The 13,671-nt window shown below is 33.3% G+C and overlaps 2 protein-coding genes across 3 annotated transcripts; both read left to right on the top strand.

The window, feature by feature from the left end:
- Nucleotides 1-5,952: 5,952 nt before the first annotated feature.
- Nucleotides 5,953-7,124, top strand: LOC135125295 (procathepsin L-like). Its single transcript, XM_064050761.1, has 3 exons — nt 5,953-6,065; nt 6,115-6,453; nt 6,504-7,124. Exons 1-3 carry the CDS (start codon nt 5,976-5,978, stop codon nt 7,059-7,061), a joined length of 987 nt encoding a protein of 328 aa, XP_063906831.1. The 5' UTR covers nt 5,953-5,975; the 3' UTR covers nt 7,062-7,124.
- A 44-nt stretch (nt 7,125-7,168) lies between these two features.
- Nucleotides 7,169-13,560, top strand: LOC135125293 (procathepsin L-like). 2 transcript variants are annotated; one of them, XM_064050757.1, is made up of 3 exons: nt 7,169-7,301; nt 7,346-7,687; nt 12,977-13,560. In XM_064050757.1, exons 1-3 carry the CDS (start codon nt 7,215-7,217, stop codon nt 13,538-13,540), a joined length of 993 nt encoding a protein of 330 aa, XP_063906827.1. In that variant the 5' UTR covers nt 7,169-7,214; the 3' UTR covers nt 13,541-13,560. The 2 variants fall into 2 exon arrangements, with proteins under 2 accessions (XP_063906827.1, XP_063906828.1); XM_064050758.1 differs by having other exon boundaries at nt 7,346-7,691.
- Nucleotides 13,561-13,671: the final 111 nt, after the last annotated feature.

Below are 13,671 nucleotides of genomic sequence, written 5' to 3'. Positions count from 1 at the left end.
AGGTGGATATAAGGAGACAAATTAGTGCTCTGACACCAGTAAGATGAAGATTGTCTTAATTCTAAGTGTGGTCGCTCTGGCGACTGCGATCCCTCAAAGTACCATCAAAGACCAATGGGCTAATTTGAAAGTAATTTTCACCACATTTACACCCCTTGCATCATTTGTTTCTCGGCCAAACACAACAAAGAGTACTTGTCTGATAAGAAGGATTTGAAACGCTTTGTCATCTTTACGCAAAATCTGGCGAAAATTGAAGCACACAACACCAAATACAAAAATGGCGAAGTTAGTTATTACAAAGCGATTAATAAATTCGGCGATTTAACAGCTGATGAATTTCTTGCGTTCGTAAATCGACCTAAAGCTCCCGAAACACAAGTGCCCGGAAAATTTCGCAGAAGATATGTTCCTTCGAAGCAACCAGTCGATGACGAAGTTGACTGGAGGACCAAAAATGTAATAAGTGATATTAAAGACGAAGGGGACTGTGGGTCGTCTTGGACTTTTAGTGCAGTAAATATTAGCTAAGAAATGCAAAAAAGATGGTGAAGGGTTCACCTAATTCAAAACTTGATTAAACTTTGAAATTTTTATTTCAAAAATTCAAAAAATTCTGAAGTTTTGGAAAATCTTGATGACGATTAACAAAGAATTCGTTTTTAACATCCTGGCTATATAAAACTCTGATGTAACTTGTCAAGAATATAAATTTCGAAAAGCTTCCAAATTTTAAAAATTTCAACTTAAATTTCTGTGATTTGGAAACAATCTGAAAATTAGAAGTAGTATTTAATGTTTTGTTTGAAACGTGGAATGAACTAAATAAATTTTTAATATACTAAAGTTTAAAATCTTTGAAGCAATCTATGTATGTTCCACGGATTTTTTTAAAACATCGACAATTTCGGCGTTTGGTGAAATTTTGAAAATTTCAAAAATTTTGAGAATTCGGAAAAACCTGACGACTATAAACCAAAGATTCACTTTTAACATCTCAAGTATCCAAAACTCTGGCACAACTTTAGTGTGTCACAATAACGAACATTTTGAAAACATTGAAAATCTCGGATATAAAAATTTTGAATGTTTGGTAAATTGAAGATACAGTAATTTTTAGAAAAATTCACAAATGAAAACAAGATAGTAGTTTTTAACTTTCTAAGGGTTAAAAAGTGTAATTAAACCCTCTGCATATTTCGCAAACACCTTTTTTTTTAATCGGAGATCTTGTGACTCTCAAAATTGTAAATATTTCCAAAATTCAGAAATACTTTGAAACGTGGAATGAACCAAGTAAATTTTTAACATACTTAGTTTTAAATCTTTGTATGTTCTACGAAAGATTTTTTTAAGCATTGACGATTTTGACGTTCGAAGAAAAGAAATTTCCAAAAATTTTGAGAATTCGGAAAACCTTGACGACTTTTAAACGAAAGATTTTCATTTTTATTTTATTTATTTATTTTCATTAAGCCCCGCCCACCCCCCCAATCTCTATTGTTATGACTAGAGAGCGGATTTATAAGCACAAAAAAATTAAGAATAAGCGCTTAAATAAGCACAACATTTTCAATAACAAAGTTTTATTTTAAGCAAAAAAGCATTAAATAAGCATAACACTTTCATTAAAAAAGTTTTATTTTAAGCCAAAAAGCATTAAAACATAATCATATTACAAATCAAAGAACACTTCTTAGAACTTTGGATAAAATATGATTACAATAATCCTAGACTTTATATTTTACGCACGTATTTCAGTTTTCTTTAAAACAATTTATGATTGTAATATGTTCCAAGTTGTCCACTGTAAAATTTTTTCGCCGATCATTTAAAATGTGTTTAAAATTGGAGAATGTGCGTTCAACATCCACACTCGTTGTTGGCGCAAAATTTGAATTTTGCAACTAATGTTGAATCTAACTCCAAATTTTCCACCTTCTGGCCTTGTAAAACACGAGCAACGTCGGAAAGAACACCGAAACCTGCATTTTTATTTAACACTTCGTCAAATTGTGGAGATACTCTAGTACCAATATCACCCCTTACTGCGTTTGCTTGTTGTTTAAATTCTTTCACTAAGTTTATGGCATCTACCAACAACATGTTGGGTTTTTCTAACTTTTCTATTACCTCACATACGAATTGATAATTGCTTCTTAGAAAAGCTAGATCTTGTCGCAAATCTTTGTTTTCCAAAATATGTATGCAATCTTTAATCGATTGAGAAGAATCTTCGCTAAACTCCGTAACTATTTCCTCAAATTCTTTGATATATTGGTCATAATAAAATGTGGCCTGTAACCATGTTCCCCACCTCGTTATATCGGCTCTGGGAGCAACGGTCATCGTAGTGACATTTCAAACTATAGACCTATTAGTATTGGTTCACCTATAGCCAAAATATTTGATTCAATTACATATGACATTTTGCCTTTCCATGTAAAAAATATCATCCTAGATGAACAGCATGGTTTCTTTAAAGGGCGTTCGACAACTTCTAATTTAATGATATTTACTAATTATATAGTTAATAATATGGAAAATGGTTACGATTTTGATAGGGTGAATATTCGTATTCTACTATTAAAATTGGCTAAGATTCGAATTGGTGATCCTTTACTATCATGGATAGATTCATATCTAAGTAATCGAAGGCAAGTTGTAATTATAAATGGGTTTAAATCAAAATGTATAATTCCATCTTCTGGTGTTCCGCAAGGTTCCCATTTAGGGCCTTTGCTTTTCTCTCTATTTATAAATGATATCAAAGATGTTATAAAATCTAGTCCGTTTTTACTATTTGCAGATGATTTAAAAATTAAAAAAAAAAATTACTTGCCCCTCTGATTGTCATATGATACAATCTGATTTGAACTTTTTAGAATTTTGGTGTAAGAAAAATGGACTAGAATTTAACATGCCTAAGTGTAAGGTTTTAAGATTTAGTCGCAAATTATGTTCTGAACATTATAATTATACATTATCTTCTATTGTTCTTGAAAGTGTGACCAGTTTTTGTGATTTAGGAATTACTATTGATAGTAAACTCTCTTTTACTTTTCACATAAATAATATTGTTTCTAAAGCACATAAAATGTTAGGATTAGTAAAAAGAACCTGTAGTGAGTTCACAAATCTTAGATCTTTTATTGTTTTGTTTTCATCTTTTGTAAGGTCGATCCTCGAATACGGTGTTACTATATGGTCCCCTTATTATAAGATGCACAGTCAAAAAATTGAAAAAATTAAAAAAAAATTCGTCAAATTTCTGTGCTATAAGTTCAAAATATTTTTCAATTGCTATAATTATACTATGATAATAAGTTATTTTGGGCTTACGTTACTTTCTAAGAGAAGAATAATGTTTGATATGTGTTTTGTTTATAAAGTATTGTCTGGTATTGTTACTTGTTCAAATATTTTAATTTTATTTATGATACATGTTCCATCTCGTCAAGTAAGAAATTCTCACTTACTTTCAATTCCATATCATCGTACTTTGTACGCGTTTCAATCGCCTGTTAGTCGTCTTGATAGACTGACATTTATCTATAATGAAATTAAGTTTGTGGGAATTTCTTACACCAGGTTTAAATCATCGATCCACAGGAAGATTTTAATTTAGTGTTGTAACTTTTGTATGTTTTTATTATAATTGGTTTTTTTTCGACCGTTAATAAACATCATCATCAATATAATTTCTTGTAGAGAAATGAGGATTTTGTAACTAAACTCAGCCCTTCAGCTCACAATGAATAAAACATTCATCACAATTGAGAAGGGGTGGGTGGGCGGGGTTTATATTTTGTCCATTATTTCTTAATATACGAAGACTTCTTTTCCCAACAAGAAACTGCAAACATATTTAACTATCCTGTTGAAAGAAAACTCTATATATTAAACAAAAAAATAATAACAATAATAATAATAATAAGCCCCACCCACCCGCCCCAATCTCAATTGTGATCAGTTCCATATGATAATTTCTTGTAGAGAAATGAGGATTTTGTAACTAAACTCCGCCCTTCAGCTCACAATGAATAAAACATTCATCACAATTGAGAAGGGGTGGGCGGGCGGGGTTTATATTTTGTCCACTTTTTCTTAATATACGAAGACTTCTTTTTACAACAAGAAACTGAAAACATGTTTAACTATCCTGTTGTTGAAAGAAAACTCTATATTTAAAAAAAACACAAAGATTAAGCCCCACCCACCCGCCCCAATCTCAATTGTGATGAGTTTCATATAATAATTTCTTGTAGAGAAATGAGGATTTTGTAACTAAACTCCGCCCTTCAGCTCACAATGAATAAAACATTCATCACAATTGAGAAGGGGTGGGTGGGCGGGGTCTATATTTTGTCCATTTTTTGTTAATATACGAAGACTTCTTTTTACAACAAGAAACTGAAAACATGTTTAACTATCCTGTTGTTGAAAGAAAACTCTATATTTAAAAAAAACACAAAGATTAAGCCCCACCCACCCGCCCCAATCTCAATTGTGATGAGTTTCATATGATAATTTCTTGTAGAGAAATGAGGATTTTGTAACTAAACTCCGCCCTTCAGCTCACAATGAATAAAATATTCATCACAATTGCGAAGGGGTGGGTGGGCGGGGTTTCTATTTTGTCCACTTTTTCTTAATATACGAAGACTTCTTTTTACAACAAGAAACTGAAAACATGTTTAACTATCCTGTTGGTGAAAGAAAACACTATACCGGCTGTCTGGAAAATGGCGGATTAACTCTTCAGTACGTACATTCTTTATAACGTAGATAACGAAAAAAACGTGGTTTTATAAAAGTAAAATTGGCAACAATGTTCACAGCTAATGCGTGAATACCTCCGTCTTACTTTCTGGTTTCTTAGTAACGATGCTGATTGAAATCCACCTTCGCTTTATATCAGGCAAACATTGTTGTCAAATGGAATTTTATCAAATTATTACAAAAGCAACACAGCCATATCTTTGTGCATTCTAATGGAAAGGGTAATTAAACATGGTAATGGGCGAGAAAAATATTAACTAAAAGTTTTACTACTAGTTATTCTGATAATGAATGAGTTGTTTAGTTGTTAAACGTAGCAAAAGAACCAATTTTAAAATCATTATAACTTCACCAAAATGTGAGACGGATTTTTTTACTGTTTTTCCCAGACTCACCAGTTGATTGTTAAGAACGTAGCGGAGAGTTAATCCGCCATTTTCCAGACACCAGGTATATTAAAAAAAACAAAACAAAGAACTGCTAACTACAGAGACTTTTGACACTCAAGTACAAGGCCCCGATCTTACTTTTATTTTCAATTTGCTTCAATGATCTACTGAATTACTTTGACAACGCCGAAAAAATGCGAACTTCCACATGACACAACTATTACTAATCTAAATTAACTGACTTGAAATTGAAAACTAAACATAGTGGCAAAATTAGAACAAGAATATTATTCTACGCATCCAGCAAATACAATTCAGAAGAAAGTTCAAGATGCTACTAGAGATTGAATAGTGGGTATTGAGACGTCACGATCTTGAAAAAATATACAAAGTTCAATCGATCAAATATCTTGATAAAAAAAAAATGTGTGGCGCAGAAATGCCTATTTTACGTAAAATGAATTTTTCTTTAGGTTGCTTTTGGTTATTTCTTGGGTGTAGCGTTTGAAGAATTGCCAAGTAATTTGAATTTAACGCTTTGAAGACCTAAATCTGGAAGAAATACCATCCAGAACACCTTTCGACTTGCATGTATTTAAACTTGAAGTAAATAAATTATCCAAACTAAAATCCAACTCAAAGTATGCAAAGAAGTACAATCATCGCGATTGGACACCTCGATAAGATTATAAGCAATTGAAATGGTGCACGTGTAGATCTCAAAAACCCGATAAAAATTACCACCACCCCAAAAACCGACTATAAATTGTGCAGCTGTCTTGGACATCGTCACACCGCAGCATCATGAAGACCTTCATCGTTCTAGCTTTGGTAATCGTCGCCACTTTGGCAGCCCCCAAATCGCCCCTTCATAAGAAATGGGCTGATTTCAAGGTAAGACAATTAATTTTTGTCCAAAACCCGCACTAACCGCCTCCTCCAGCTGACCCACAAGAAACAATACAGCAACCCCTTGGAGGAAGTTCGCCGTATGGCCATCTTCAACGACAACCTGGCCCAGATCGAGGAACACAACGCCAAATACGCTAAAGGAGAAGTCACCTACAGCAAAGCCATCAACCAATTCGGTGACCTGACCAAGGAGGAATTCTTGGCTTACGTCAACCGCGGCAAGGCCACCAAGCCCGTCAAGAACGAGAAACTGGCCAAGAAGTGGGTGCCTTCCAAGAAACCCGCTGCCGCCCAAGTCGACTGGAGAGGCAACGCCGTCACCGAAGTCAAGAACCAGGGACAATGCGGATCCTGCTGGAGTTTCAGCACCGTGAGTAGGAACATTCTCGAGGGTTTGAGTAGTGTTGATTTTTTTCGCAGACTGGCTCCGTGGAAGGGCAATTCGCCATCAATCGCGGACAACTCATTTCTCTCAGTGAACAGAACTTGATTGACTGTTCTACTGGGTATGGTAATGCCGGTTGTGACGGTGGTTGGATGGACAGTGCCTTCGACTACATCTACGACTATGGTATCATGAGCGAAAGCGCCTACCCCTACGAAGAACGACTTGACAACTGCAGATACGACGCTTCTCAGTCTGTCACCAGCATCAATGGATACTACGATCTGCCCTATGGAGACGAAAACGCTCTTGCCAACGCTGTCTCCAACAATGGTCCCGTTTCTGTGGCTATTGACGCCACCGATGAGCTCCAGTTCTACAACCAGGGCATCATCTACGACACCACTTGCAACGAAAGAGACCTCAACCATGGTGTCCTCGTCGTAGGATATGGTTCCGAAGGTGGTTACGACTACTGGATCGTCAAGAATTCCTGGGGAGGTAGCTGGGGAGAAGGTGGTTTCTACAGGACCGTCCGCAACTACAACAACAACTGCGGTATCGTATCTGCTGCTTCATACCCATCTTTGTAAGCAAATCTCCCAGAACCTTACGATGTAAACAATAGCACAATAAAATTTTGAAATTTTCAACAAGTCACTTTTACTGAGTTGCGCCTTTCAAACGATAAGATATTGACAATAGATGGATATAAGGAGACGAATTAGTGCTCTGATACCAGTAAGATGAAGATTGTCTTAATTCTAAGTGTGGTCGCTCTGACGACTGCGATCCCTCAAAGTACCATCAAAGACCAATGGGCTAATTTCAAGGTAATTTTCACAACATTTAGACCCCTTGCATCATTTGTTTCTAGGCCAAACACAACAAAGAGTACTTGTCTGATAGCGACGATTTGAAACGCTTTGTCATCTTTACGCAAAATCTGGCGAAAATTGAAGCACACAACACCAAATACAAAAATGGCGAAGTTAGTTATTACAATGCGATTAATAAGTTCGGGGATTTAACAGCTGATGAATTTCTTGCGTTCGTAAATCGGACTAAAGCTCCTGAAACACAAGTGCCCGGAAAATTTCGCAGAAGATACGTTCCTTCGAAGCAACCAGTCGATGACGAAGTTGACTGGAGGACCAAAAATGTAATAAGTGATATTAAAGACGAAGGGGACTGTGGGTCGTCTTGGACTTTTAGTGCAGTAGGTATTAGCTAAGAAACGCAAAAAAGATGCTGAAGGGTTCACCTAATTCAAAACTTGATTAAACTTTGAAATTTTTATTTCAAAAATTCCAAAAATTCTGAAGTTTTGGAAAATCTTGATGGCGATTAACAAAGAATTCGTTTTTAATAACCTGGCTATATAAAACTCTGATGTAACTCGTCAAAATTTCGAGAATATAAATTTCGAAAATCTTCCAAATTTTAAAAATTTCTGTGATTTGAAAACAATTTGAAAAATAGAAGTAGTATTTAATGTTTTAAGGGTTAAAAACTTCTATCAAGCCCTCTGTACATTTAGCAAAGACTTTTTCTTCAATCGAAGACCTTGTGAGATTCTCGAAATTGTAAAGATTTCCAAAATTCAGAAATACTTTGCAACGTGGAATGAACTAAATAAATTTTTAACATACTTAAGTTTAAACTCTTTGAAGCAATCTATGATGTTTCAAAGAAATTTTTTTTAATCATCGACGATTTTGACGTTCGGACAAATTTTGAAAATTTCAAAAATTTTGCGAATTCGGAAAACCTTGACGACCAGAGATTCACTTTTATCACCTCAGGTATCCAAAACTCAGGCACAACTTCAACAACGAAAATTTTGAAAACATTGAAAATCTCGGTTATAAAAATTTTGAATGTTTGGTAAATTGAAGATCCAGTAATTTTTAGAAAAATTCACAAATGAAAACAAGATAGTAGTTTTTAACTTTTTAAGGGTTAAGAAGTGTAATTAAACCCTCTGCATATTTCGCAAACACCTTTTTTTTTAATCGGAGATCTTGTGAGACTCAAAATTGTAAATATTTCCAAAATTCAGAAAGACTTTGAAACGTGGAATGAACTAAATAAATTTTTAACATACTTGGTTTAAACTCTTTGAAGAAATCGATGTATGTTCTACGAAAGATTTTTTTAAACATTGACGATTTAGACGTTCGAGCAAATTTTGAAAATTTCAAAAATTTTGAGAATTCGGAAAACCTTGACGACTATTAAACGAAAGATTCATTTTCTTTGTGCCAAACAATTGTTGAAGAAAATTACATATGTAAGGAAAAAAAAACAAAACAAAAAGTAACCCCCACCCACCCGCCCCAATCTCAATTGTGATGAGTTTCATCTGATAATGTCTTGTAGAGATGAGGATTTTGCAATTAAACTCCGCCCTTCAGCTCACAATGAATAAAACATTCATCAAAATTGCGAAGGGGTGGGTGGGCGGGGTTTATATTTAGTCCATTTTTTCTTAACATACGAAGTCTTCTTTTCCCAACAAAAAACTGACAACAAGAACTAGTTTTTAATATTCTAAAGGTTAAAAACTTTGAATCAAGCCCTCTGTACATTTCGCAAAGATCTTTTTTTTTAATCGAAGATAGAAATACTTTGAACGTGGAATGAACCTAATAAATTTTTAACATACTTAGTTTAAAATCTTTGAAGCAATCTAATTATGTTCCAAGAAAGATTTTTTTAAATATCGACGATCTTGTCTTGATGAAATTTTCAAATTTTCAAAAATTTTGACATTTAGAAAAATCTCGACCACGATAAACTAAAAATTCATTTTAATCATCATAGGTTTCCAAAACTTTGACACAACTTCAGCGTGTTAGAAAATCGCAAATTTTGAAAACACTGAAAATCTTTTCGGTTAACAAAATTTTGAATATGGCGAAAATTAAAGAACCAGAAATTAAAAAAACATTCACAACCGAAAAAGAGAGTAGTTTTTAACATTTCAAGGGCTAAAAACCTGTGCAAATTTCACAAAGACCTTTTTTTTTAATCGAAGATTTTGTAAGATTCTCAAAATTGTAAATATTTCCAAAAAATCCGAAAAACTTTGAAACATGTTATGAACTTCAATGATAAATTTTTATAACAATGTGGTTTAGAAACTAAAGCAATCTATATATATTCCAAGAATGATTTTTTAAACATCGACGTCTTGGCGGTTGGTGAAATTTTGAAATTTTCAAAAATTTTGACATTTAGAAAAACCTCGACGACCATAAACCAAAAAATAACATTTTTGTCACCTTAGGTTTCCACAACTTTGACACAACTTCGGTGTGTTAGAAAATCGCAAATTTTGAAAACACCGAAAATCTTTTTGATTATCAAAATTTTGAATATTTCGAAAATTGAAAAAAAAATATACACAACCGAAGAATAGAATGGTTTTTAACGCTTTAATGGCTAAAAACTTTGAATCAAGCCCTTTGCACATTTTGCAGACCATTTTTTTTAAATCGAAGATTTTGTAAGATTCTCAAAATTGTAAATATTTCCAAAAAATCCGAAAAACTTCGAAACATGTTCTGAACTTAAAAATTTATAATGATAAATTTTTTAACATATGTGGTTTAAAAACTTCAAAGCAATCTATGTATATTCCAAGAATGATTTTTTTAAACATCGACGTCTTATCGGTTGGCGAAATTTTGAAATTTTCAAAAATTTTGACATTTAGAAAAACCTCGACGACGATAAACCAAAAAATAACATTTTTATCATTTTAGGTTTCCACAACTTTGACACGACTTCGGCTTGTTAGAAAATCGCAAATTTTGAAAACACCGAAAATCTTTTTGATTATCAAACTTTTGAATATTTCGAAAATTGAAAAAAATATTCACAACCGAAGAATAGAATGGTTTTTAACGCTTTAAGGGCTAAAAACTTTGAATCAAGCCCTTTGCACATTTTGCAAACCATTTTTTTTTTAATCGAAGATTTTGTAAGATTCTCAAAATTGTAAATATTTCCAAAAAATCCGAAAAACTTTGAAACATGGAATGAACTTAAACATTTATAATTCAATGATACATTTTTTAACAGATGTGGTTTAAAAACTTCAAAGCAATCTATGTATATTCCAAGAATTATTTTTTTAAACATCCACGTCTTGTCGGTTGGTGACATTTTGAAATTTTCAAAAATTTTGACATTTAGAAAAACCTCGTCGACCATAAACCAAAAAATAACATTTTTATCACCTTAGATCTCCACAACTTTGACACAACTTCGGCGTGTTAGAAAATCGCAAATTTTGAAAACACCGAAGATCTTTCCGGTTAACAAAATTTTGAATATTGCGAAAATTAAAGAACCAGCAATTAAAAATACATTCACAACCGAAAAAGACAGTAGTTTTTAATGTTTAAAGGGCTAAAAACTTTGAATCAAACCCTCTGCACATTTCACAAAGACCATTTTTTTTAAATCGAAGATTTTGTAAGATTCTCAAAATTGTAAATATTTCAAAAAAAACCGAAAAACCTTGAAATTTAAACATTTATAATTCAATGATAATTTTTTTAACATATGTGGTTTAAAAACTTCAAAGCAATCTATGTATATTCCAAGAATGATTTTTTTAAACATCGACGTCTTGGTGGTTGGTGAAATTTTGAAATTTTCAAAAATTTTGACATTTAGAAAAATCTCGACCACGATAAACTAAAAATTCATTTTAATCATCATAGGTTTCCAAAACTTTGACACAACTTCAACGTGTTAGAAAATCGCAAATTTGGAAAACACCGAAAATCTTTTCGGTTAACAAAATTTTGAAAATTGCGAAAATTAAAGAACCAGCAATTAAAAATACATTCACAACCGAAAAAGACAGTAGTTTTTAATGTTTAAAGGGCTAAAAACTTTGAATCAAACCCTCTGCACATTTCACAAAGACCATTTTTTTAAATCGAAGATTTTGTAAGATTCTCAAAATTGTAAATATTTCCAAAAAATCCGAAAAACTTTGAAACATGTTATGAACTTCAATGATAAATTTTTATAACAATGTGGTTTAAAAACTTCAAAGCAATCTATGTATATTCCAAGAATGATTTTTTAAACATCGACGTCTTGGTGGTTGGTGAAATTTTGAAATTTTCAAAAATTTTGACATTTAGAAAAACCTCGACGACCATAAACCAAAAAATAACATTTTTGTCACCTTAGGTTTCCACAACTTTGACACAACTTCGGCGTGTTAGAAAATCGCAAATTTTGAAAACACCGAAAATCTTTTTGATTATCAAAATTTTGAATATTTCGAAAATTGAAAAAAAAATATACACAACCGAAGAATAGAATGGTTTTTAACTCTTTAAGGGCTAAAAACTTTGAATCAAGCCCTTTGCACATTTTGCAGACCATTTTTTTTAAATCGAAGATTTTGTAAGATTCTCAAAATTGTAAATATTTCCAAAAAATCCCACAAACTTTGAAACATGTTCTGAACTTAAAAATTTATAATTCAATGATTAATTTTTTAACATATGTAGAAAAACTTCAAAGCAATCTATGTATATTCCAAGAATGATTTTTTAAACATCATCGTCTTGGCGGTTGGTGAAATTTTGAAATTTTCACAAATTTTGACATTTAGAAAAACCTCCACGACCATAAACCAAAAAATAACATTTTTATCACCTTAGGTTTCCACAACTTTGACACAACCTCGGCGTGTTAGAAAATCGCAAATTTTGAAAACACCGAAAATCATTTTGATTATCAAAATTTTGATTATTTCGGAAATTGAAAAAAACATTCACAACCGAAAAATAGAGTGGCTTTTAACGCTTTAAGGGCTAACAACTTTGAATCAAGCCCTCTGTACATTTCACAAAGACCTTTTTTTTTAAATCGAAGATTTTGTAAGATTCTCAAAATTGTAAATATTTCCAAAAAATCCGAAAAACTTTGAAACATGTTATGAACTTAAAAATTTATAATTCAATGATACATTTTTTAACATATGTGGTTTAAAAACTTCAAAGCAATCTATGTCTATTCCAAGAATGATTTTTTTAAACATCGACGTTTTGGCGGTTGGTGAAATTTTGAAATTTTCAAAAATTTTGACATTTAGAAAAACCTGGACGACGATAAACCAAAAAATAACATGTTTATCATCTTAGGTTTCCACAACTTTGACTCAACTTCGGCGTGTTAGAAAATCGCAAATTTTGAAAACACTGAAAATCTTTTTGATTATCAAAATTTTGATTATTTCGAAAATTGAAAAAACATTCACAACCGAAAAATAGAGTGGTTTTTAACGCTTTAAGGGCTAAAAACTTTGAATCAAGCCCTTTGTACATTTTGCAGACCATTTTTTTTTAAATCGAAGATATTGTAAGATTCTCAAAATTGTAAATATTTCCAAAAAATCCGAAAAACTTCGAAACATGGAATGCACTTAAAAATTTATTTTATTTATTTATTTTTAAATTGGTTGTTTCTTCAGACGGGTGCCGTGGAGGGCCAGCTCGCCCTCAAAACCGGCGAACTTACCCCCCTCAGCGCGCAGAACCTCCTCGACTGCTCCTCCGACTACGGCAACACCGGCTGCGACGGCGGCTTCACCGACAGCGCCTTCGACTACATCCACGACAACGGCATCATGTCGGAATCCGCCTACCCCTACGAAGGCGCCGCCGGCGCCTGCCGTTTCGACCCTTCGCAATCCGTCACCTCCATATCGGGCTACGTGGACGTGGACTTCATGAGCGAAGTGGGCTTAGCGGACGCCGTGGCCAACATCGGACCAATCGCAGCCGCCATCGACGCCACCGAAGCCCTCCAGTTCTACTACGGAGGAGTTTTCTTCGACGAAACTTGCAACATCAACGAGTCGGATTTGGACCATGGGGTCTTGGTCGTGGGGTATGGGAGAGAGTTGCAGTACGACTACTGGATCGTGAAGAACTCGTGGGGGGTGGATTGGGGCGAAAACGGGTTTTATAAGTCGGTGAGGAATTATGGGAATAATTGCGGTATTGCAACTCATGCTTCGTATCCACAGTTGTAAATAAAGTGTGATGAGTAATAGAGGCATTGTTTTATTGACGTGAATTGCACAATGTTATCATTTCAAAACTATCTGATAATATCACTATTTTCGCATTTAAAATAATTTAAAGTATCCAAAACTGACAATTA

Source organism: Zophobas morio, unplaced genomic scaffold (assembly GCF_036711695.1).
Source record: "Zophobas morio isolate AGI-343-1 ecotype UQ-CSIRO unplaced genomic scaffold, CSIRO_AGI_Zmor_V1 ptg000008l, whole genome shotgun sequence".
In the NCBI taxonomy this organism is placed as follows: domain Eukaryota; kingdom Metazoa; phylum Arthropoda; class Insecta; order Coleoptera; family Tenebrionidae; genus Zophobas; species Zophobas morio.
This window is presented reverse-complemented; position numbering and strand designations above follow the sequence as displayed.

What these genes read in the sequence shown, in the direction of transcription:
- LOC135125295 (XM_064050761.1), top strand. Translation starts at nt 5,976, where the DNA reads ATGAAGACCTTCATCGTTCTAGCTTTGGTAATCGTCGCCACTTTGGCA. An exon ending in AGAAATGGGCTGATTTCAAG is followed by an intron (nt 6,066 to 6,114) that starts GTAAGACAATTA and finishes CGCCTCCTCCAG; the next exon opens with CTGACCCACAAGAAACAATA. An exon ending in CCTGCTGGAGTTTCAGCACC is followed by an intron (nt 6,454 to 6,503) that starts GTGAGTAGGAAC and finishes TTTTTTTCGCAG; the next exon opens with ACTGGCTCCGTGGAAGGGCA.
- LOC135125293 (XM_064050757.1), top strand. Translation starts at nt 7,215, where the DNA reads ATGAAGATTGTCTTAATTCTAAGTGTGGTCGCTCTGACGACTGCGATC. An exon ending in ACCAATGGGCTAATTTCAAG is followed by an intron (nt 7,302 to 7,345) that starts GTAATTTTCACA and finishes ATTTGTTTCTAG; the next exon opens with GCCAAACACAACAAAGAGTA. An exon ending in CGTCTTGGACTTTTAGTGCA is followed by an intron (nt 7,688 to 12,976) that starts GTAGGTATTAGC and finishes TTGTTTCTTCAG; the next exon opens with ACGGGTGCCGTGGAGGGCCA.